Source organism: Leptopilina heterotoma, unplaced genomic scaffold (genome assembly GCF_015476425.1).
Source record: "Leptopilina heterotoma isolate Lh14 unplaced genomic scaffold, ASM1547642v1 Lhet_97, whole genome shotgun sequence".
NCBI classification, from domain to species: domain Eukaryota; kingdom Metazoa; phylum Arthropoda; class Insecta; order Hymenoptera; family Figitidae; genus Leptopilina; species Leptopilina heterotoma.
In genome coordinates this window covers 1,168,303-1,194,705 of record NW_025111203.1, presented here as the reverse complement: position 1 = coordinate 1,194,705, position 26,403 = coordinate 1,168,303, and the positions used below count along the sequence as shown (strand labels likewise).

The 26,403-nt window shown below is 25.1% G+C and overlaps 1 protein-coding gene and 1 long non-coding RNA gene across 3 annotated transcripts in view; one reads left to right on the top strand and one right to left on the bottom strand.

Annotated features, from left to right (window-relative positions):
• Nucleotides 1–3,578: 3,578 nt before the first annotated feature.
• Nucleotides 3,579–4,267, top strand: LOC122512291. The gene is made up of 2 exons (XR_006302610.1): nt 3,579–3,811; nt 4,152–4,267. It is a non-coding gene; the product is annotated as an uncharacterized LOC122512291 (long non-coding RNA).
• Nucleotides 4,268–8,118: 3,851 nt separating this feature from the next.
• Nucleotides 8,119–26,403, bottom strand: part of LOC122512290 — a 30,076-nt gene continuing 11,791 nt past the window's right edge. Inside the window, exons 8-15 of one of the 2 annotated variants that reach the window (XM_043628044.1) lie at nt 25,334–26,342; nt 21,089–21,843; nt 17,162–17,334; nt 16,652–17,080; nt 16,389–16,564; nt 13,396–13,643; nt 13,055–13,318; nt 8,119–8,585 (exon numbers count right to left, since the gene is read on the bottom strand). In XM_043628044.1, the coding sequence (XP_043483979.1) occupies nt 8,411–8,585; nt 13,055–13,318; nt 13,396–13,643; nt 16,389–16,564; nt 16,652–17,080; nt 17,162–17,334; nt 21,089–21,843; nt 25,334–26,342 (3,229 nt within the window). In that variant the 3' untranslated portion in view covers nt 8,119–8,410. The remainder of the gene's footprint in view (nt 8,586–13,054; nt 13,319–13,395; nt 13,644–16,388; nt 16,565–16,651; nt 17,081–17,161; nt 17,335–21,088; nt 21,844–25,333; nt 26,343–26,403) is intronic. The other variant, XM_043628045.1, reaches the window with a different exon arrangement.

Sequence of the window (26,403 nt, the reverse complement as noted above, 5' to 3'; positions counted from 1 at the left end):
TAAAGCTTAAAAAATTGTTGTATAATTTAATTCTGTAATATTTTTAAAATATTCTAAAACTAAGTGAAAATAATTGTTCTTGGATATTTTTGAAAACAAAAAAAATGTTGAAAATAAAGTTGCATTACGACAGGTTGGACTGTAGTTTTAATTTTTCAATTTTAGAGGTATAGATTTTGGGGGTTGATGGATTTACTTTAGCATGGAAATGAAGTCTGGCTAGTTAGTTGTTGATTTTATTTTTAATTTTCGTAAAGAATTGCAGAGTAATAATGTTTGTAGCGTGTAATTTGGTCAATTTTTCAAATAGGGGTAGTTTTTGGGGATTGATTGATTAAATTTAGCATGGAAATGAAATCTGACTAGTTAGTTGATTTTATTTATAATTTTTGCAAATGTTTAGCAGGGTTGGGATTTTTTAATGTGTAACGTTGTTGATTATTCACTTAGGGGTAGTTTTTTGGGGGTTAAGGTGTTAAGGTAATTGAGATTGTTTTTTTTAATGAAAGTGATTTTATATTTTTGTTATTAATTAATTTTACCGATGGTAATTATTCATTTTAGTTGAATATAATGGTCGTAAGAATTTCATAATTCGTCAATTTTGAGACGGTGAATTTTGAATTTGGCTACAAATAAAAATATGATAAAATACAAATTTCACGCAGCGGCAGATTAAGAATATGCTTTCAAGAATTTTTTTACGATACATCTTGATATTTTAAGTATATTAATTATTTTAATTTATAATTTGATTTTTTTAATAATAGTATACTCTTATAACTGAAAATTAAATAATTTAAAACGGTTAAAGCCCGAAACTGTCAAATTTAACCTTATTTTTTATGGTTATGAGTATATACGTTTAATTTGAATCTAATTACTTATTTATAAAACAATATTAAATATTTATTCCAATAACTTTAGACATAGTTCTTAATTTTTTTTTATTGATTTTAAAGAATACTTAGTTTTATTTTTGCAGATTATAATATATTTTGACAGTGTAATATGTATAATAATATGGTAAGCGAATTTATCCTCATTTAGGGGTAAAGTCGCTCACAACAAAACGGCTTATAAATAGTTTTCTGAAATATTTTTTAATTTTTTTACGCAGTAATAGGAAAGATAAAGAGTTATTAGAGATGATATATTTTCAGTGCCAATGTTTATTTTTATCATTAATTAATGTACCTTATTTACCTATTGATTATGTGATGCAGATATTTAAAAATTTTCTTAATATTAAAGTTATAATTAAAAATACTGTGATGCCTGGAGGATTATGCTACTAGATCGACTTTGAATGATAAAAAAATAAAAATAAATTACCAGCTATACTATATAAGTTATGATGAATAATAATACAAGCCTCAAATAGCGGTCGATATATTGACCACAGGAACTGATAGGGTTAATAACCGATGAAGCAAATTATGTTTCAAATAAGTTTTATTTTGAAAGTTTATAAAAAGTTTATAAAAATATCCAAATTTGAAGGATTAATAATTATTTTTTACTGAAGTAATATATTTTGAGTCCCCCGCTTTTTTTGAATAATCGATTTTTTTACATAGAAAATCGCTGGTCGGGTCAGAAATATTACGATTTGCAAAGGGTAGACCGATTTTTGCGAAACTTGATAAGATCATAATTAAGACATCTTTTCCCCAAATTATTATTTTTAAAAAATTCAAAATGTTACAAAATACGCTATTGTGAATTTTAATATTAATTTTATGACATTTTTAATATCCCGGAATCTCCTACTTAAATTAAATCTTTTTGGTTTTTGCATTTCTTAGTTTTCTAATCTGAAAAAAGACATACACAGCTGGAATCGGTATTTCTTGCAGAGCTAAAAGAATTGTTAAATTTGAAATAAACAAATAATATTTTTTTAATAAAACGTTTTTTATATAGTTAAAGAGTGTCTTTGTTAAACTAAAAAAGATCTAGATCAGTAAGATCTATAGATAGATCGTAATTGTATTGTAGTTTTTGGAGGCGTCAGTATAACAAACTGTATTAAAAAGAACTATGACAGATTAGTTAGTCTAACTGTAAAATATAGTAATAAGTACAATTTATTACAGTAAATTTAATTATTAAAAAGTTATTGTAACTATTTGTAGTCAGTTATATTAACTGGTTCATTTAGTTATAGTAACCAGTTTTCATATAGTTCCGGAAGGCGCAGTAACGATTTATAGTTACAACTGTAAAAAATAGTTAAAGTATCTATATAACTTCTAGCGGTTGTTTTTACTGTATATGTAGAAATAGAAATTTTTAATTAAAATATAGATAAATATAAAGTTTTCGTATTTTTACTTTTTGCTTGAGTTTAATAAGTTCAAATAATTTTGTAATTTATTTTAATTTTTTACCTACCTTAAACAATTAAATATCAATCAAATTCTTAAAATCTGTCCGTAATTGATGCACTTACTCTATCAATTTTCACTTCGTTAAAATGTAAAGGATACATAAAAAAACATATTTTTCATTTAACATTACGAAGATTATATTGATAATTTAATTCGCTCTTTGACCGATTTGGCGATTAATAAAATTTTTTTGTAAGGCTGTTTCACTTGTGATGTCAGAGTTATGGTATAAACAAATTTACATCCGCTTTTATCATTTTTATGATTTTTACTCATATATTGGACGTGGAAAATGATTGTTGACATAAAATAAAAATAAACTGTGTTTTGTTAATTAAATTTTGAATGTATTTTATTCAATTGCATATTGGTATATTCTTTTAATTTGTGATTAAATTGATTAAATGTTACTTTGTAGGTTAGGGATGTTTGTTTATTAACTTGAATGTAAAATATGAATTTAGTAAACAAACACCCCTAACCTGAAAAATTTTATTTGATTACAAACTCAGAGAATCTACCATAATCCAATTGAGTCAAATATACATATAACACACTTAACCATCAACACATTTTATTTTTACTTATGTCAGCAACTGATTCCCATATATGTTTAAAATGTGAATAAAATTAACAAAGGTGAATACAAATTTTTCTCTCCAAAAAATAGCATTGTTTCGTCTGTTTCTTGTCGCTCAGCTATCTGACGTTACATCTCAAATTGAAACAGTGAAATTGGTAAAATTGATGTTGACACTTTCGTTACTTACATATACATTCCGAGCTGATTTTGGTCTCGTCGCACTGCTTTTGCAACAAAAGATCATTTCAACGATTTCAACGCTTCCAAACGAAGCTTGTCAAGGGAAGTCCAGGCAAGTTCTTCTTGACATAGGTATATACAGTAAAGAGTAAAGGCGATTCTCCAATACCAATTTCCATGTCGACCTCGACTTTGACTGGAAGGCAACTGTCGCCAACTCTGACAAGTAAATTTATCGTAATTACATGTAACATTAATTAATTATTAATAATTAATTGATTTATAGTTAATTAACTAATTATTAATTAATTACATTAGATCGAAATCAATCATAATGAATTTAATTGTCACAGTTGGCAACAGTTGTCTTTAAGTCAAAGTCGACTGCGCGTGCGCGTTCGTCGATCAAGTGAGGACCAGGGATGGGTAAAAGTGTTTTTTTCGGAGTTTTCTACGTATAATACATAAATGACGTATAATACGTAGAAAATTGTAGAAAACCTGGTATTATACATGTCCAGTTCTGCGCATGCGTACAAACCTCACAATAATAATAAAAATCATATGTTTGATTATTTTTTATTTGTTTCCTGGTTTTCATTACTAAATTGTTGCTAAAAATACCAAGAAAAAACCAAAAAAGGTTACATATAAGGTAAGTTTACAAAAAAATGCGTATAATATATATTTATTGATTTTTCATATGGTTTTTTACACACATTTTTTCATAACTTGTATTATATATTTATATAGAACAATTTTAAAAAGACACGTTAATTTATTATTTATTTGAAAATAAACGGGTTTCAAATAAACTTTTTCATACAAAAGTACTAAATTATTATTATAGCTGTATTTTGCAATGTTTTGTTGCAAATAGGACACAGGGCAACATTTTTCCCTTTATTATTTTTGGGAATAAAACACAATTCCTCCCAGGAATTGTGTTTCGGCCTTCCACCTCTTTTGTTAATTTTTTTTTATTTTAAAAAAAGCAATATTGTACAACAATCACTGACACATGGCCTGGCACATGGAGATGTATAACCTATAAATGGGTCTGGCGGCAGCAGACAACCTGACCTGACCACGAACAGTTAGAACTTTGTTTGTGTGCTATTTCTTTAAAACATAAATTTTAAAAAAACTTTTCAATGTTAATTAATAAATTTTTAAATTGAAATTATGTTTAAAATTTATTTAATATACTATTAAAATCACATGTTTCTTGTCTAAAATTTAAAAATCCCGCGCGTCACGCAATGTATGTAAAATACATGACATACGTAGAAAACTAAAGATGTATAATACCACGTATTATACGTGTAGAAAACCAGGTATAATACATCATGTATAATACGTACCCATCCCTGGTGAGGACATGAAAATTGGTAAAAGTCGTAAAAGTAATATAGTTAAAAATAATTGAGGTTATGTTGCCTGTCATATTAAAATATTGTAATTACATTAATTTTGAATGCTTTCGAGCTGAAATTTTATTAGTTTCCTTATACTTTTCATACTCAATGATGATTCAATACAAATAAATATTCCATGATAATAAATAAAAATAAATAAAAGATTTTTGAGTTTCTATCTATAAGAATTCTTACGCAAAACATATCCAAAAATTGGCGTGGAAAGCAAGAGTTGCAACAAACTCAGTGTAACAAAGTACTAATTATAAGTTAAAATTCCTAAAGTGAGTCTATGATAGTATAATAAAAACCTGTAAATAGTTTTCCAAAATTCGAATAAGTTATTAAAGGTCAAAGTTATTGGTAGCGTTATAGTAAATAGCCAATAATTGCTCCCAATCGGATGAACCGATTTTAATAAAACTTGGAGGAGAGCTTAATGAGGAATTGGAAAGTTACTTTATTTAAACAAATTATATTTTTTAATTAAAATTTTGATCATTTATCTAAAGTAGGTACAATTCCTCATTAAGTTCTCCTCCAATTTTTATTAAAATCGGTTCATCCAATCGCGAGTATTTTTAGTCTTTCTATTCATTAATAAAGTAGGTAATTATTGAGGTACGTTTCATTGCTATCAAATGATTCTTTTTTTAATGTTTAAAAAAATTCTGGTTTAAGAAATAATTTGCACCATTTCTATTTCTCAATTACAATTTTGTAATAAAATTTCAATTTTTTTTTAGAAATAAAAGAAAAAACAAAATCTCATCAAGTATTTTCTACAAATAATTTTAAAAGTTTGCATAATTTCTGGTTGTTATTCTCACGATTTTCTAACAAAACTTTCAGACTTTTGAGAAATAAATGAAAAAATTAGCACAATATCTATTTTATAATCAGAAATTTTGTAAAAGTTTGTCTTCAACTTTAGCGTACAGTTATTTGAACATATTTCGAGAATTGAATTAAGAGAGAGGTTTTATAAATTTCGTATACCAATTATTACATGATCACTATTTATATTTATCTGTATTGAAAATACAGAGATAAAAAAGGTGTTGTTTTTTCATATCGAAATAAAACAATAAGAAGCAATTGTACATACTAGTAATATAACTGTTATATCGAAAGAAAATTACATTTTTATTACGCATACATATTTTTTTTTTAATGCTGTATCAAATTAAAGACAAGGCATATTTTCTGTGCTTTTGAACATGTGTCACTTTCATTGACAATCCGCTTCTGTATTTATATACTATCAACATTTAGCATTGTAATTTCTTTTATATTGCATAAATAATAATTTTGTATGTTATATAAAATTTAACAATGGATAATTCAAACATAGTTCTGAAATATTTATTAATATTTTCCTTTTTTTCGTTATATTCTTACATGTGTATTATTTAATGGCAACTGCTTAGTGGAAGCTGATTATTTAAAAAGAAAATGAGTAAGTGAATAATGTGTTTATTCAAAAGAATGATGTTTAAAAAAAAGAAGTATAATAATTTGGAAAAATGTAAAATTACATTTTTTATTTCAAAATCTATCTTTAAGTTGTAAATTTAATGTCTCACTTGTTGCAATAATATTTAAGATTCGGTAATATTTACAAAGTATACTTCTTACATATTCGTTACAATTATCAAGACCACCGACTTCAAAGTACAATATTTAGATAAATTTTATAATTAATATTAATTTTGTACTGCATACAAAATGAGAAAAGATATTTTTTTAAATGCTTTTAAAATGTATATATTGTGAGTGAAACAGATATATTTTGTGAAAATCATCATACTCTGATGTTCTTGATTTAAAAACGTGCCACTAACATTTGAAATCTGAAAACACTGGAAAATGTTATACAGAACAAATTGTATTTCTCATGTAAACATTACTAATCAACGAGTACTCTTATAAAAATTTATTTCAAAATTTTGAGATAAATTCCGATTTTTAAAAAATCTTATTCAAAATACTCTTAAGAGTATGTCAGAATTATTTCAATTTTTTACGAAACTTCACAAGATTTTGACATTCCCTTAATAATAAAATTATTCCCTTTCAGGAAATTCATTGTATTCGATCCCTTGTTCGAAAGAATTAGAATTTACTTCAATAAAAACCAATGAATTCAATGTTTATTTTCAAAAATAAATAATTATTTAATTGCAATTAAATATATTTAATTATTTAAAACAAATTATATTCTTAAATTAAAGAGTAGATTAATCGAATTTACTCCAATTCTTTTTTTTTTCTCCTCAAAAATGTAAATAGCGCGTTTTTAACTAAGAACAAAGAGAGTGAAATGATGACATAACAATTATTTTGTGTGTACTGCATGTATCGGCTATTTACAAAAAATTATAATAATATTGAACAATATTCACGTTCAACATTTACGTTTAAAAATAAATGTGAATATAAAAATTAATCGCAAAACTTGATTTTTTTATTTTAACATATAAAAATATATATATATATCGGAAATACATTATAAATAAAAAGACTCAGTAAAAATGGTTTTCAATAAATAAACCAAAAAATTATTAATTAGAGAGAAAAATAATTTAAAATAGTTAAATTCTCTCTTCATAACAGACTAAAAAATTCTCATTTACAAATTATTGTTTAAATGAACATTTTAATAATAAAAAAATAAAAAAATAAATAATTTTATAATAATAATAATAATATTATTATAATATTATTTATTATAATAATATTTTATAATAATAATTTTTTTAATAATTTATTTTTTTAAATAATAAAAAATGATCTGTTTAAATAATGTAAATTAATAAAAAAATTTCCAAAATACTTAAAATTAAATTTATCTTGGCATAATTATTATAAACCATTTTTTATGAGCTCTTGAAAATAAAATAATTAAAGAAAGAAACACTTACATTTTAGAATTACTTGAAGTAGTCTAACCGATAATAGAATAAATTTGAGGCCACAGTTGCCATGACATTATGTCTTAATTTTGTTTCTTTATTTATATAAAAAATGGCAGAAAATTAAATTCCGAATGTTTTATTTTTAAAAAAATCAATTTTTCGAATAGGAAAGAAATTTCCAAACTTCATACAAAATTGAAAAACGCAATTAAAATGAAAAAACTTGTTAAAAAAAATTTTTTGTTTTTTTTATTGATATACAAAGTTTTTTCCAAACTCTTTTGATTAAAAATGAAATTAAAATTACATAAAGTTCAAAAAACAAAAAATGTCTAAGAAGAAATATTAAAAAATTAATATTTTTATCAAAACGGGTTCAGAATATAATTTTCCGCAGTAAAAAGTATTTTTTTATTCAAATTCCCATTTGAACATTTCGCCACTCGCATAAATTTCATGACATTTAGTAATTTTAAATTTTACTGATCAAAATTATCATGAATTTAAAACACAACTTGTCAGAGCAATAATTATGGCGAAAGTCACCACAAGAAAGAAATGTTTCTCGTCATTAAATTTGAAATCAAGTGGATTAGCGATTTGACAGGGAATGCGAGTGATGATGATTCAGTTGATCAAAGTTTTATATTAATAACACTTTTTTTCTGGTATAATACCGAGAAAATATGTAATTTAACAAGATTTTTGTAACAATTTCTGAAAAGTAACATTTGGGGCTTCCACGAAGCAGGCCGAACGTCTACGTCTAATTATGTGCAACTAGACGGGAATATGATTATAAACTATGTAATAAATAGTATGATAATGTCATTTTAATTAATTTATAAGTGTTGGTTCTTTTCTAAATCTGTGTGTATACCTTCAGGCATCGATAACTTTGCTGGAATTGAGTAAGCGTTATCGATTATTAAGGACATTGCAAAAACTTCTAATTTTCGCTAGGCGTTCCGACACCTTACTCAGAGCTTCTTCCATTATGTTTCTCAATTTAGGTAAGTCTGGCATTCGATCACAAGACTCAATGTTTAAAAGGTCCGTAAAATATTTTTCCCAGGCGTCCCTTTTGGCATATCTTAAAATAAAGAAAGAAACATTTTTCGGTATTTTGTTTTTTCATATCAATTATCGTGAAATCAAATTTCTTCTGGTTCAGTATATTAACTAACAGTTGAACTTTTACAAGATCTGAGAAACCCACAACAGGGTTGCCACAAAAAATTTATTTTGTTTTTCCCTGTCTTTTCCCTGATTTCCAGACAAAATTTTGATTTTTTCCCTCACCCGAAAGAATATTCTTATTTACTCTAAAAATTATGTATTAGATACTCAAAAAAAAAATTCTGTTACATTTATTTACGAATTTCTTTAATTGTAAAATTATTCGAAAACATCAATAACTTCATTTTTAAATAAACATTTAATCATTATTATTTTTTATAGAAATTAAGATTTTTAACAAATTTTAAATTCAAACCCTTTTGAAATTAAATTACTCATAATAATAAATCAATTCAATTATTATTTAAATAACTTTTGAAAAAATTCTTCGAGAATTTTCAAATCCATTTGTCTACAATTCAATTTTACGAAATTTCGATTATTCGGAAATTCTTCAATTAAATATATATTAGAAAAAAAACTTCAAATAATTTTAAAAAATATTAAATTAAACTTTTTCAAAAAAATTCATTTTACACAATTGTTATAGTTAAAAGTATGGAAAATTCAAATTTTGAAAGATTTAGATTTAAAACCTTTTCGAAATTCAATTATTTCTAAAAATTAACGCTATAATGCTTTTAATATTCAATTATTATTTATAATTTTAATTGAAATTAATTTTTAAATCAATTTTTATTAGAAAATTCTTCGAGAATTCAATTATTTTAATATAAAAATAATTAAATTTATTGAATAATTGAATGTTTTTTAACCCCTTAACTGTTTGAGGAAAATACAACATAATTGTCCCAAAATGCCCAGCAGAATCTGATACTTTTTCAAATAGTATAATATATTTAAATTATAACTAATTATTCAATTATTGTAAAAAATATCATTAATGACCCTTATAATGTCTTATAATATTGATATAAAGAAAAATATCTATTAACACAGGTTTACAAATTAAAAACTTTTTTTTGCCAATCGAACAAAACAATTTTTTTTCGAATAGTAGGTGTTTTTTGAGTATGAAAATCATAGTTTTAATTTTTTTCCCTCGCGCAGTTTTTCTGTAGCTTCAAATTTTGCATTTTCGAGGTGCGACGCCACTTAAACTTACCTGTAGGAAAATTAGCTTGTCAAAATATAATAAATGAGGTATCATTGGAAAGGTTATTAAATTACCTTTCGATCCATAGGTCACAGAATAAAATTCAACAAAAATTGAGAGAGTTACAGTCGATTAAAGATGAAATTTCATGACAATTTTGATGATTTTTAGACATTTGAGTAACTTCTACTATCTTTTTCTACATCAAACAGGAAAGAATGTTTAGGTTTTAATTTTGTTATTGATAGACAATATGATTACAAAAATTTTGAGCCCATGTGGACCTCGATTGGATTAAAAATGACAATTCTACACTAAATTTAGTGAACGAAACTACTTTCTTCATTTCTAGAATCCCATAAACATTTGCAGCAAAAATTGAAGTAATAAAATTTAGTTAAGCTCTAAAGTTACTAAAATCACTAATAAAGGATTTCTGAAATCGTAGATTTCGAATCCAATGTTAGTTTTCTAAATTTCAAAATGGCGGATCCAATATGGCGGACAAGTTTTGAAAAATCGATTAAATTCGTCTTAAATTCGTTACTCGGGGGTTTTCGGGGTCGCTGATTACGAATCTGATGTAAGATTTCAAGAATTAAAAATGGCGGATCCAATAGGTGCGAATTCGATGGATTTTAAAAAACTCGTTCACCATTATGAATCCATCCTTTTCAATTTTCGAAATCCGACATCAGATTCGTAATCAGCGACCCCGAAAACCCCCGAGTAACGAATTTAAGACGAATTTAATCGATTTTTTAAAACTTGTCCGCCATATTGGATCCGCCATTTTGAAATTTAGAAAACTAACATTGGATTCGAAATCTACGATTTCAGAAATCCTTTATTAGTGATTTTAGTAACTTTAGAGCTTAACTAAATTTTATTACTTCAATTTTATTGTAATCATATTGTCTATCAATAAAAAAATTAAAACCTAAACATTCTTTCCTGTTTGATGTAGAAAAAAATAGTAGAAGTTACTCAAATGTCTAAAAATCATCAAAATTGTCATGAAATTTCATCTTTAATCGACTGTAACTCTCTCAATTTTTGTTGAATTTTATTCTGTGACCTATGGATCGAAAGGTAATTTAATAACCTTTCCAGTGATACCTCATTTATTATATTTTGACAAGCTAATTTTCCTACAGGTAAATTTAAGTGGCGTCGCACCTCGAAAATGCAAAATTTGAAGCTACAGAAAAACTGCACGAGGGAAAAAAATTAAAACTATGATTTTCTTACTCAAAAAACACCTACTATTCGAAAAAAAATTGTTTTGTTCGATTGACAATTTCACTGTAAACCAGTGTAATTTATATACAACGAATTTTAATAAAATTATTAAAAATTTTAATTGAATTCCTCGAAAAATTAAATTAAATTTTTAGAGAAATTCGATTAAAATTGTATTAAAAATAATTGAAATTCTGATATGAGTTTTATTAGTTAAAAAAATAATTGAATTCCTAAAATGAATTTTATTATTTATGAAAATAATTGTACTGCGAAGAAATTTATAAAAAATTTGTAAATAATTGAACTTCTGTGAAATTTTTATTATTTATGCAAATAATTAAATGTTTCCGTAGAATTTCATTACAATTTTTTTTGAAGTAATTGAATTCTTTTGGAAAATTTTATTAAAATAGTAGATATTGAAAATCATTGAATTGAAGAAAATAATTGAAAATAATTAAGATTCTGATAAACATTTTATTAAAATTTTTAAATAAGATTGAATTTCGGAGTAGAAGTTTAATTCTTTACAAAAATAAACAAAATTTTAACGAGAATTTAAAAAAAATTTTGAGCATAATTAAATTTTTGTACAGAATTTTATTACTTTTAAAAATAATTGAATTTCTGCAATCATTTGTAACTTCCCTAAAATTCAATTTTTTTAGTCTTTAATTAAAATTCTTCTATAAATCCATTATCTTTAATAATTAATTAAATATCGTGCCTTCATTTGTTACACTTTCAAAATATACGAAAAACCTTTTCATTTTTTAAAATGACGCCTGAAAACTCAAAAATTTTGGAAAATTTGATATTTATGGTTCGATGTACCATTTTTCATAAATTTGTCTTGAAAATACTTACTGGGGGATTTTTGCCATTTTCATACAGTTTTTCCACAAGTAAATGGAAGAATGCATTTTCAAACGAATTCGACTGAGTTTTTTTAAAATTTCGTCCGCCATATTGGATCCGCCATTTTGAAATTTAGAGATCTGATATCATATTCGTAATCAGAGACCCCGAAAGTTTATAATCATAAGGTTGCCGTATATTTTTAAAATGTAACAATTACAGGGTGGCCGCAAAATTTTATTTTCAAAATTCCCTTACTTTTCCCTGATTTCCAGTTTTTCCCTGACTTGCGGCCACCCTGAATTGTGTTCACGATTTATGGAATTATTAGCTGTTGAAAACATTGTTTTACATGTAAATTTAGAAATTTGTAAAATAAAAAAAAAGCTTTAAAAATCTTGCAATTTTTTCTTTTTATGTAAAAAAAAATTTTTAAATAATTTTTTAGATTTTTTGACTTCATATTCGAGTAGAAGACACTCTAATATGAGTCAGGCTCCATGAACTGGTTCCCTGTTTCACCAACATTCATGAGAATTAAAACCAATTACACTTTCTTGTAGCTATTATTGTAAGTAATGATATCCTAAAAGGATCTAAAAGAAATTTTTAAATTAAAAAAGTTCTAAACAATTTAAGTTTTATACACCATTTTTTAAAAAAATTCACAGTTTCTAGAGCTTATATTAAAAAAATATTTCAAGACTGGGATTTTATTGACAAATATATGTACTTTTAAGGAATTTATGTTAACCCTCTGCTGATGCTAACTTATCCCCACTCTATCGCCAAAGAACGTAACTCCCATAGTCCCCACCAGGCGTCCAGAATGACGATTTTTGACGATAACGGTCGTTAGCATCAGCAGAGAGTTAAATTGAAAAATATTATTTTTTAATGCAAAATTCGGTAATTTTTTATAAACAAATAGAGTTATTTTAGTGTTCCAAATCGAAAAATAAAATTCCTTTAAGATGAATTACACATCAAATAAATAAATTTAAAAAATAATTCACCACAATGTTAAAGTTTTGAAAAAATCTAGACTTGAAGCAGTAAATCTGATCACAGATTCGTCTGTAGAAAATAAAAAATATAAAATACGGAAAAAGGCTCCGATTTTTCAAACAAAGAATTAGTTTAAAATGAAAAATGTGATTTACCTGGGAATTTTGGAGTTTATAAACCAGCGACCTCCTGAATTTGAAACACGCATGTAACTACCGAAAAGTAGACAATGACTAGAAGCAGCTAGACAATACAGATCAGTCTGATAAGTCCACGGTTTTCCTGTTTGCATTTCAATGCAAGTAAATTCTTCGGTCTTAATGACTTGCATGAATTTTGTATTCTCTGGGAACTGACTCATGTCAATACTACATCCAAAGTCAATCAACTGAATTGTCGGTCTTGCATCTTCCGTTGGCCTATGAAGCAGAAAAACTTATATTATTCACTCTCAAATTACAATGCTTCATTATTATAAATGCGAATAAAAACTTACAAATGCATGAGAAGAAAATTGTCTGGCTTAATATCTCCATGTATAATTTGACATTTATGTAAATATTCGACAATATGTAACATTTCAATAGTGAAAAATATTGCTAGAGCTTCGTGTAGTGGCTTTCCTGTCGCTACTTTCACCTGATTAGTCACTGATAAGAGAGTTCCATATTTCGAGTATTCAGAAACTAAAACACTACTATTATCAGCAACATAGGCAGTTTGAATGTCCATAAATCCACGTAACTGAAAATTACAGAAAATTCCAGTAGAAATCGCTCAACAGAAAATTAAATTAAGAATGTAGTCTGGTGTTTGAGGTGCAAAGTGCAATTAAATTTTTAAAAAATAACCCCAGATTGGTAAACGTCATGAAAAACCCCCCAACATCAATAACTAAAATCGAGTTCTATACGTTTTTCTTTCAAAAGTTATTAGGTAAATTATTCAAAATAATAATAAGTAAAATAAAATTCATAAAATCTCCACTTGAAAGAAAGACTTGTGACCTCGGTGTCATCTTTGACTACAGACTTTCTTTTAACAGGGTTGCAACAAAAATTTAATTTTCTTTTTCCCTAATTTTTCCCTGATATCCAGACTTCTTCCTGACTGATTTTGCCTTTTTCCCTGACCCTAAAGAATATTCTGATTCATTCTAAAAATTATTAAATACTCAAAAGAAAATGTTCCGTTACATTTATTTACGAATTTCATTAATTGTAAAATTATTCAAAAACACCAATGACTTCATTTTTAAATAAATATTTAATCATTATTATCCTTCCGTAGAAATTAAAATTCTTCAAAACATTCAAATTCAAACCTTTTTGAAATTAATAAACTTTAAAAATATTATTGTAAAACATGAAGAAATGGATTACTCCGAGTCTTCATTTCTTCATGTTTTATAATAATTAAACTTGACCAAGTGATAAAATCATTATTTTACATTATAAGAATATTATTACTGTAACTTCTTTAAAATTATTGTCATCATTTCAATTCAATTATTATTTTCTAGAATTTTTCACTAAAATTCTTCTTGAAATAAATTATTTTTAATAATTTTTGAAAAAGTACTTCGACAATTTTCAAATCCATTTGTTTACAATTCAATTTTACGTAAACGATTATTCAGAAATTATTAATTAAATAATTAAATAATAAAATATATTAAATATATTAAATATATTTAATAATAATTAAATAATTTATTATTAATTAAATATGCATTAGAAAATAAAAACATTAAATAATTTTTAAAAATTTCGATGAAGCTTTTTGAAGAAAATTAGTTCCAAAGAATTTTTAATTGAAAGTATGAAAAATTAAGATATTTTATTTGAAGCCTTTACAAAATTCAATTATTTCTAAAAATTGTAATTATTACTAAATTCTCCAAAATTCAATTATATATCTAAAACTTTAACTGAAATAAATTTTTAAATCAATTTTTATTAGAAAATACAACGAGAATTCAATTATTTAAATACGAAATTAAATAATTTATTTAATACTTGAATGTTTCTCAAAAAATTGAATTTTAATAAAGAATTTTATAAAAAAAATTTTTAAATATTACATTCTTTTGACGATTTTTAATACAATTTTTAAGAATAATTTCATTTTTCTAGAAATTCGATTGAATTCCTGGGAAATTTGTATTATTTATGATTATAATAATTAAATGTTTGGATACAATTTTATTAAAATTTTTGTTTAATAATTGAATTCGTTTGGAAAATTTTATTAAAATCGTAGAATATTGAAAATCATTGAATTAAGAAAATTTTTTGAAAATAATTGTAATTTTGCCATGAATTTTATTAAAATTTTTGAAAATAATTAAATTTTATTATTATTTTATTTTTCAATTATTTATGAAAATAATTTAATTTTGCAATGAATATTATTCAAATTCCTGAAAATAATTGAATTTTGTCGAAGAATTTTGCTATTCATTTATATACAGATAATTGAAATGTTGGCGATAATTTTTTTTTTTTAGATTTTTTTGAAAATAATTGAATTTTTTCGAAGAATATTATTAATTTTGAAAATAATTAAATTCTAATGATGAAATATTATTATTTATGAAAATAATTGAATTTTGTAATGAATTTTTTACAAAATTCATGAAAATACTTGAATTTTGTCGAAGAATTTTGCTATTCATTTATATACAGATAATTGAAATGTTGACGACAATTTTTATTTTTTTTAGATTTTTTTGAAAATAATTGAATTTTTTCGAAGATTATTATTAATTTTGAAAATAATTGAATTTTTTATAAAATTCCTGAATGTAATTGAATTTTGGTAAAGAATTTTGCTATTTATAAAGATAATTGAAATGTTGATGATAATTTTTTTTTTTAAATAATTAAATTTCTGAAAAAAAATTTGATATTTATTAAGATAGTTGAATACTTTCAAAGAATTGCGTTAAATTTTTTAAAATTGTAACTAATTTCAACAGAATTGAAATTAAAATGAGACAAACAAAAAGACAAAAAAATTCAGAATTTTCTTATAAATTCTAAACATTTAATTTTTTCCAGTATTTTTAATAAAAATCCCTGATTGTACGACTTCTCGTTACCCATTTATGATCCTTTTTGGATCGCAGGATCTTATGTTGTAAATAAATAAAATAAATAAAAAACTGACTCTCGTCGAAACTAGAATCAAACAATTTCATTGAAATTTTTATTTTTAACTTTTTGTTAATAAAAACACGATTTTTGTGGTTGTTTGTTCAATAGCCCACAATTTTATTGTTTATTGACAAAAATATTATATTCTAGTTCCGACGACAGCCTACCACCCATTGCAGTTTTACATGCAAAGTTTCATTTAAAAATAAAATAAGGAGAATATAGTTAATTGTTGAAAAGTCCTGAAATATACCTTAGAAACAGGCCCGAGCACCAGACTACTCCCTTGCAAAGTGAATAATAATAATAATAATATAATAAAAAAGCAAACCATGTAAGGATTCGTAAGACGAGCCTTAATTTCTCGAGCAATATAGAACTCCCAAACCCAAGCAGGTTTTTGAGTTTTAAGGGCAACGGTTTGTCTTGTTTGTAAATCTACGGCTTTAAAAACTTTTCCATACGTTCCTTTTCCAAGGCACTTATCCAAGTCATATGCTTGATTTCCTGAGAAATAAAAAGAAATAAATAAACAAACTAATCTCTACAAATTGTTCATTATGTAAATAAAAATTTTTTGTTTGTTATATTTACCAAGCGTAATCATAGTGGAAGGCACAAATTTATTTAAATTGCAGTTCAATCTTACGTAACCTTCCGCATGTTGAGATTGTGGGAACTTGATTTTTCTCAACAGGCCAGCGATTAAATTCTTATCAAATGGATTAATATTACCCTCTGGTAATTCAAAAACTTCTTCTTCCACTTCTTCCATTGGTTCTTGCTCCTCATATTCCATTGTATTGACTTTTTCATCACTTATTTCGTTATTGTAAGGTTCATTATTCAAATTGAAATTAATTGATTTTTTAAGATCGCAATTAATTTGAATTTCCGATGTTATTTGATCGACGTTCCGTTGAACAGTTCGTGGACTTTGAGCATGAACTGCTTGAATTTTAGCTCTCATGTTTTGATCATAGGTTTGATTCGCTGCTAGTAAAGTATCATTCGACAATAAACCTAGAGGATGGACGTTAGTTTGTTAGTTTATATATTCTAGCGAGAATATAAAAAATTTGTCATCATCATTCAAATACAAACCTGGACTAGATGTTTCTTTAATGGTTCCAAGGTCTTCTCGCGTCAATGTGAAACCTAATGTCGTTGTTCGAGTGTGCATGCTACTTCCTGAACTGCTGGAAATATATTCTTTCGTTGACTCCATGATGACACTTAGCTTGTCATCGGTATCCGCAACTTGAACCTCTGGTATCCTATGAAGGTCATTTTACTTTCTTTAACATATGGTTCAACTTAAGAAATGTTTACAAATTAATTAAGTACTTTTGGTCAAGGATACATTATTTTAAGCATATTACCACATGGGAACATTCTTTTTAATATAGTGCATACGCCGTTTTTCATTTTGTAGGTAATTTAATCATTAAATTCGTTATTAGAAAGTGTTCTAAAATTCAATTGCTTAGCGATTTTTTGTCATCTTGAATTCTAGGCAACAATTTTGGACATTAATGTGTAATGAACTAAAGTAGATAATTTTGCCAGTATTTTCATTAATGTTAATATTAATTTTAACAAATTGAAAAAAAGTAGAAGAATCAAATAACTTTTGATGAAGTAACCAATTTTAATAAATCAAAGAGAAATTGAAACTCTTATTTCCCGCAGGTTAGAGAAAATATTTTGAGAAAGTGAAAAAAACAAATGCAATAAAGAAAACTTAAAAATATTAAACTGGAGGAGCCAAATTCATAGATCTGAAAGAACTTTGTTATTAGGCGGAAAAAGAAAATAAAAAAACAAATGAAACATCCAGACTTCGAACTCGAAAATTAATTTTAAAAAAGTAGCGAACAGTAGCTTCCAAACTAAAAAAAGAAATTTAAAAGTAGCTATCGAAAAATTAAACTTCATGACCAAAAAACTCCTTTTAGACACTTCACAAAACTGCCAAAAATTACATTCCATATTTTTTATTTTCCTCACTTTTTCCTAATTTTCATCAAAAATATTTACTTCTTTCCTATCCTACTGCTAATAAATTGAATTCCTGCAACGAATTTTATTATTCATTAAAGAATTTAAATATTTATGAAAATAATTTAATTCTTGCGAAGAATTTTATGAAAATTTTTAAATAATCGATTTCTTTCGACTAATTTTTTATGCAAATTCTAATTTAAATAATTGAATTCATGAGAAATTGTTATTATTCATGAAAAGAATTGAATTCTTACGCAGCTTTTAATAAAACATTTTTTAAACAATTGAATTCTGTTTGGAAATTTTATGAAAATAGTAGAATTGAATTGAGAAAAGTTTTTAAAAATAATTAAATTTTACAAAGAATTCTATTAACATTTTTAAGAAGAATTGAATGTCTGTGTGACATTTTATTAATTTTTTTTTTTAAATAATTGAATTCCTAAAAAGCATTTTATTATTCATGAAAATAATAGAATTCTTGCGAACGATTTTATTGGAATTTTTCTAAATAATTGAATTTCCAAGAAAACATTTTTTACTTTGAAAAATAATTTAATTCTTGTAATGAATATTGTTATTTATGAAACTAATTGAATTTTGCGAACAATTTTCTTATTTATGGACATAATTCAATACTTTCGAAAAATTATTTATGTAAATAATTGAATTCTTGGGAAGAATTTTATTAAATTATCTAAAACAATAATTAAATTATTTCAAAGAAATTTAATTAAAATTGTATTATAATTGATTTCTTTTGACTAATTTTATGCAAATTCTAACTTAAATAATTAAATTCCTGAGAAATTTTTATTATTCATGAAAAAAATTGAATTCTTGCGAAAATTTTTACAACAAATTTTTTAAATAATTGAATTCTTTTTGAAAATTTAATGAAAATAGTAGATATTGAAAATCATTGAATACCTAAAAAGCATTTTATTATTTATGAAAATAATTGAATTCTTGGGAACGATTTTATTAAAATGTCTCAAAATAGGTAAATGAATTTTCGGAAATAATTTTGTTATTTATCGACAGTTATTGAACTCTTTCCAAGAATTATTTATGTAAATAATTGAATTTTTGGGAAAAATTTTATTAAAATCTAAAAGAATAATTGAATTATTTCAAAGAAATTAAATTAAAATTGTATTTAAAAAAATTGATTTCTTTCAAACAATTTTATTAAAATATTTGAAAATAATTGAATTCCTGTGAAAAATTCGAATATTTTTGTAAATAATTGAATTCTTCCAAATAATTAAAAAAAAACATTTTTTTTAAATAAATGATTTTTTTGAGGAATGGAAATTAAATTTTTAAAAATAATTACACTTTTTAGCAATTTTTGTAAAATTGTATCAAAAATAATTGAAAACCTGCGATGAATTTTATTATTTATAAAAATAATTGAATAGTTGCTAAGAATTTTTATGAAAATTTTTAAAAATAATTAAATTCCTCAGAAGAATTTTATTAGTTTCGATAATAATTAAATTATTGCGAAAAATTTTATTTAAAAATGTTGAAAAAGAATTGAATTTCTGTGAAAAATTTTGTTATTTTTTAAGATAATTGAATTCTTCATAAAAATTTTATAAACATTGTTTTAAATAATTAATTTTTCCGAAATTTAATAAATATTATGAAAATTTTATTTTAAATAATTGAATTCTTGTGGAAAACTTTATTTGTGAAAATAATTGAATATTTCGATAAATTAATTTAACATAGTATTAAAAATAATTGAAATTCTTCGACGAGTTTTATTATTAATGAAAATAATTGAATTCTTGCTTAGAATTTTGTCAACATTTTTTTATAAAATTGAATTTCCATGAAAAATGTTATTATTAGTGAAAGTATTTGAACTATTATGAATAATTGTATAAAAATCATGTTAAATAATTGATTTTTTCGAAATTTTTTTGAAAATGCTATTCTAAATTAATTGAATTTGTGTGTAAATTTTATTATTTATGAAAATAATTAAATTTTTGATGAATTTTATCAATTTCGAATATTGTTTGAAAATAGTTGAATCGTGTTAAAGAATTTGATTATAATTTTTGAGAATAGTTTTTTGATTTCTAGTATTAGCGAATTTAAAGTAGTGGAAATTCTCAAAAAGAAACAGAAATAGTAGCTTTTAGTGGCTGAAATCTAAAAAAAAGTACCCAAATAGTAGCATAACGTAAAAAAAGTAGTAAATAGTAGGTTTCAGTAAATGAATGCGAAGCCTGTAACATCTTTATAAAATGTTCCTCAGTATCATAAAATTACTGTCCCAAATAATTTTTGAAGAAATAGTTATATCAATATTTTTATGACAGTGTCTTAACTCATTGTAATAAGTTACGAAAAACTTTAAACTCGTTTTTCTAGAAAACACATTTTTGAAAAAAAGAAGACACTTTTCTTAAAATCTACAGAATCGATTTTAAAAAACCAAAAACCGTTCGATTTTTTATCTAAAAAACAGGACAACAAACCTTAAAAATTCTACGGGGATAAATTGACCCAAAAAGACATCATTTTTTCGATTTTTTGAGAAAAATGTGTATAAAAAATAGTAAAATTAAAAAAAAATTGTTTTTGAGGTTTGTTGTCTAGAAAAAACCCTTATGAAAAGAATCCCGTTTGAATTTTTGGTTGCTTGGTTTTGTTTTTGGTCTTAAGTCCCCGAAGGTTAAGTAGATTGCCCGGAAACTGTCCCCGAAAAAGGTACCTTTCGGAAGACGCCATCTACAATTACGAAAATGAACTAAAAATACTCAAACATTTTTTTTTTAATTCTCTTCTTGTAATATGTAACAATATCCAAAAGGAATTTTTTAAATAATTATAATACCTTTTTTACAATAAGAGTTTAAAAAAGTGTGTTTTTTTTACCAATTCTGTACCAGAAAATCCCTTTAATTGCTAAAACTGGAGTGACTTTAAATGTTAAAAATATTCGGTGAATGTTCTGTATAGATACGAATAGAAATTTTGTTATAAAAAGTTCCAAAAACTCACGTTGGAGGAGGGCCACCATCTCCATGCAACTGATGTCGTTCCTTAACTCTGTAGGACTCTTTAAAGTGATTAATCGGTGTTGAACTGGTGAGATGTGTATTGAATGCCTCTGTAATGCACGTTTCATTCTCCACCGCCAATGGTGCAGTACCAAGTGTTTCATCCTCATACAAATTTTCTTCCTGCTTCACCATATTCTCCTCAACAGGACCATTGTACTCAACACATAATGCGTTCTCCTTATTCTCAGCGCTTTCCAGGAACTTCAAGTCCCGTCTGTTCATACCAGGCGACTTTATGTACGGCAATTCGGTAGGCATCTTGTAAGACTTGTTAGACTCCGACTCTGGATCCGTGTAGGGCGAGAAGTGCAACTGTTTCTGAGGTTCGATGGACGGCAGCGGCGATTGCAAGGCCGGAGAATATTGCTGATACCCCATATTGGCAACTACGTTGCCGTACATGTGATGTTGTTGATGCTGTTGATGCTCCATGTGCTGCATGTGTTGGGACGTGTCGTGTAATGACTGAATGTGAGATGTGTGGTGTTGCATGTGAATGTGATGTGAGGGAAGCAGTTGAGCTTGATTGTGCTGAGGCTGAACGTGTAAATGTTGTTCCATGTGTTGTTGATGTGGGGACTGCATGTGAGATGTATGATGAATGTGTGGCTGGTGTATCGATGTCTGTAACTGATGTTGCTGAACGTGCGATTGCAGATGAGGTTGAATTCCTTGTTGATGTGTTCCCATATGCTATACAAAAAAAGAATAATAAATAGTGAATTCCTTCCATACTGCTTGGAAATTGGTAAAACTCAGGGTGTCTAACAAATTAAGAAAGATCAATTAAATTAAATCCCTGACTTTTCCATGACATCTTTTAAAGGATTCTCTGACATATGGACCAATTATTACTGGACCAATTATTAAAAATGTAACCAGTCTGAGTCAAATAAAAGAACATTTTACTTAAAACTAGAAATTAAATTTTTTCATAACTATAAAACATGAAGATATCGATGACTCCCGGAGTGACCGAATTCTTCATGTTTTATAATAATTAAAGATGACCGCATAATAAAATCATTATTTTATTCTATAACAATATTGTTACTGTAATATTTTCAAAATTATTTTCCTCATTTCAATTCAATTATTATTTTTTACAATTTTTTAACTAAAATTCTTCTTTAATTCAATTATTAGCAACTTCTCACTCACATTTTTACAATAAAATTAGCAATTTTAAAAAAAATAGACGTAAATATTTTTAATTCAAATTTTCTTTTTATAAAAATAAAATATGAATTGGAATATACAATTTTAATATTATTATAATTATAATAATCATATATTCTGACATAGGGAATTCAGGGAAAAGTCAAAAATTTTTATTAAAAGTACTGAAAAAAATTTAATTTTTAGTATTTATAAGAAAATTCTGAATTTTTGTATCTTTTTTCTTCGACTCAAACTATAAAATTACCACGAATTCTAATACAAAACCTTCAATTTTTTTAATTTCTTCTTTAATAACATAAATCTTGAACAACTATCATCAAATAAATAAATTATTTAATAAATAATTTTACTTAAATATTTCAAAATTAATTCAATTTTAAAAAAGCTGTGTTTACAATTTTCATAAATAAATGAACTTCAAACGGTTTCAATTTGAAATTTTATAAAGTTTTAATCTTGAATGAATTTAATTAGAAATTTTAATGAACTTAGATTTTTGAAAAATTTTAATAATTCAAAATCTTCTAAAATTAGTTAAATTTGTCAATATATATTTAATTAATTATTAAAAATAATGGATTTATAAAAAAATTTTAGTTAAAAACACTAAAACAAATTAAATTTTGAAGCAAAATTGCAAATGATTGCAGAAATTCAATTATTTTCAAAAGTAATAAAATTCTTATCAAAAAATTTAATTATGTTCAAAATTTACAAAAAAATCTCGACAAAAGTCTAATTATTATCTTTATAAATAAAAAATTCTTCTTCAAAATTCAATTATTTTCAAAAATTATAATAAAACTCTTGTCAAAAAAAAGTTCATATTCATATTGTAAAAAAAAGTTCAAAAAAATTTTTGAAAAAAATATAGTTTCTGCAAGAGATTTTGATAATTTTCAAAATAATTGAATTTTTATTACGAATATTGATATTTATAAAAATAAATGAATTGTATTAAAATTTAAAAACATAATTCAATTTCTGGGAAGAATTTTGTTATTAATCAAGATAATTCAATGCTATCGAAGAATTGCGTTAAAACTTTTGAAATAATTAAATATAATTAAAAAAAAAATTCAACTAATTTTAAGAGAATTGAAATTAAAATTTAAAAAATCATAATTCTGTAAAATTGTTAATTAAAAGTAGGAAAAATCAGATTTTCAAATATTTTAATCAATTTTTATTAGAAAATTCTACGAGAAATCAATTATTTAAATATAAAACTAAATAATATTTAATGTTTCTTAAAATTTAATTTTTACGAAGAATTGTATTAACAACTTTTGAAAATATTTAATTTCTTTTAAGGAATTTAATTAAAATTTTAATGAAATTTATTAAATTAAAGAATTTTATAACAATTTTTGAAAATAATTTAAAACAATTTGAAGAATTTTATTAAATTTTTTAAAAATAATTGAATTCTTGAGAAGAATTTTTTCTATCTATTTATAAAGATAATTTAATTCTTGACGAGAATTTTAAAAAAATTTTGAAAATAATTTAATTTCTGAAAAGTGTTTTATTGCTTTGCAAAAGAATTGAATTCTTGTGATGAATGTTGATATTTATCAAAATAATTGAATTTTAGAAAAGAATTTTATTAAAATTCCTTAGAATAATTGATATGCATAATGGGATGAATTTATGCGATTTTGTTGTTTATCAAGCTAATTGAATTTTTTTGCAAAATTACTTAAAAATTGTTGAAAATAATTGATTTTCTGCGACGAATTAAAGGTTATTTATGAAAATATTTGAATTATTGCAACGAATTTTATTGTTTTATTGAATAATTAAATGTTTTTTAAAATTGAATTCTTTCCTCAAAACTTTTAATAAAATTTGTAATAATAATTGCATTTTTCAAGGAATTAATTTAAAATTGTATTAAAAATATTTGAAATTCTACGATGAAAATAATTGAATTCGTAAATGAAATTTTATTATTTATGAAAATAATTGAATCTCTTCGCTGATATTGTATGAAAAAGTTTTTTCTATAATTAAATATGTTGATAAATTTTATGAAAATAGTAAATATTGAAAATTATTGAATTGCCAAAATCTTTTGAAAGTAATTGAACTTTTGCAAAGATTTTTATAAATTTTTGAAAATAATTGAATTTTTGGTGAAAAATTTTGCTATTTGTAAAGACAATTGAATTCTTGACGAGATATTCGTGAAAATTTTTAAAAATAATTGAATTTCTTCGAAGAATTTTATTAATTTGGAAAATAATTGAATTCTTGGGATGAATATTGTAATTTATGAAAATAATTGAATTTTGTGAAGAATTTTATTAAAATTCCTAAAAATTATTGAATTTCTGTGAAGAATTTTGTTATTTATCAAGATAATTGCATTACAACTTTTGTAATAATTAAATAATATTAAAAAAACAACCAACTTCTAAACATAATTGAGACTTGACTTCACCAAAATACTAATCTTACAAATTTTATAAATTTCACGAAAGAATTCATCAATCATAAATTTCAAGATTTGAAACTTTCAAAACAAAAGTTTTCAATTGAAAGTTTCAACAGCACTTTGCTAAATTTGGTGTAAATTCATCATTAAAAGATAAAAGAAAATAATAGAGGAAATTTAGGGGAAATTTTCAAAATAGGGTACGTTTAGGGGTAAAAATTAAAAAAGGGGACTTTTAGGGAAATAGGGGACAGACTGTGAAGCCTAAAGTAGAAAAAATGAAAGTTTTCATATTAGAATTTGTGGTAATTTCTATAGTTTATAGACAAAAAAATGTAGAATTTTCTTATGAATTCTAGAAATTGAATATTTTTTCAATACAAAAAAACCCAATAACTTTAGAAAACCACAATTTTCCAGGATTCCGATAAAAATTGCCTGACTTTTTCAGGTTTTTTAAAAGTTTATAAATTTCCCTGACATTTCCAGGTTTTACAGATTTCTAGATTGCGTGGCAACCCCGTGTTAGACACCCTGTTAAAACGAAACTTTTCTACTCACTTGCACTTGATAATGATATGGATTGTGTACAGCGTGACCTCCGAAAGATTGATGCTCTTGACTTGTGAAGGGACTGTGGTAAACTTGATTATTTTCCTGATCATTGTATGTTTGTATCGGTACACTATATCCCTGGTGGTGTTTACTGGTGGACATGGCGTGTTGTGTCATGGAGCTGTCCATATGAATATTAAACGATAGTTTCTCCCTTGTATCCGCCATTCTGTGATCCAGGGGTCTGCTGATCATTGGACTGTTATTGCTGGTGTTTGGCGATTGCCACAATTCTTGAACAGCGGACATTGCTTCCTTCGTATTCACTGTCAAACTCTGACCCAATAGGTGTTCTTCAGACGCGGTGCTAGAAGATTGTTGATTCAAAAAACTGGAAGACTGTAACTTCTGCTGTCTTCTTAATTCCGCTTCCATTCTCTGCGCTTCGATTCTCTCAGCTTCTATTCTCTCGGCTTCTATCCTCTCAGCTTCTATTCTCTGAACTTCCATTCTTTCAGCTTCCATTCTCTCGGCTTCTATTCTTTGAACTTCCATCCTCTCGGCCTCCATTCTCTCAGCTTCTATTCTCTCAGCTTCTAGCCTCTCCGCTTCTAGTCTTTTGTATTCTTGTTTTTCGGCTTCGTATCTCTGCTGCTCTAATCTTTCAGCCTCTAGTCTCTTGAATTCGAGCTGTTCCGATTCGTATCTGAGTCGTGATAATTCTTCCCGTTGTTGTCTTTCGTGATTTAGATGATCACTGTGATGTCTCGCTATCTCAAGTTGCTCGAGTTTCTGTCCTTGATTTGGAAGCTGATGCTTTCCTCTACTGTAAAGCTGATGATGCATCTCCTGTTGGACTGATAGTTCGCTTCTGTTTATTTCTTGTTGACCAAGTTGACTTTGGGACATTTGATGATGATGCTGCTTGAATGATTGCTCGCATCTGTTGGAGTAGCGTGTTGAAGAATTTTTTACGTCAATATTCAAGCTGCTATCTTTTTTGAAATTAGCATTTCTATATAATAAAACATAAATTTTATTCAACACTCCTAATTGTTTTCAAATACCTAGTGTTT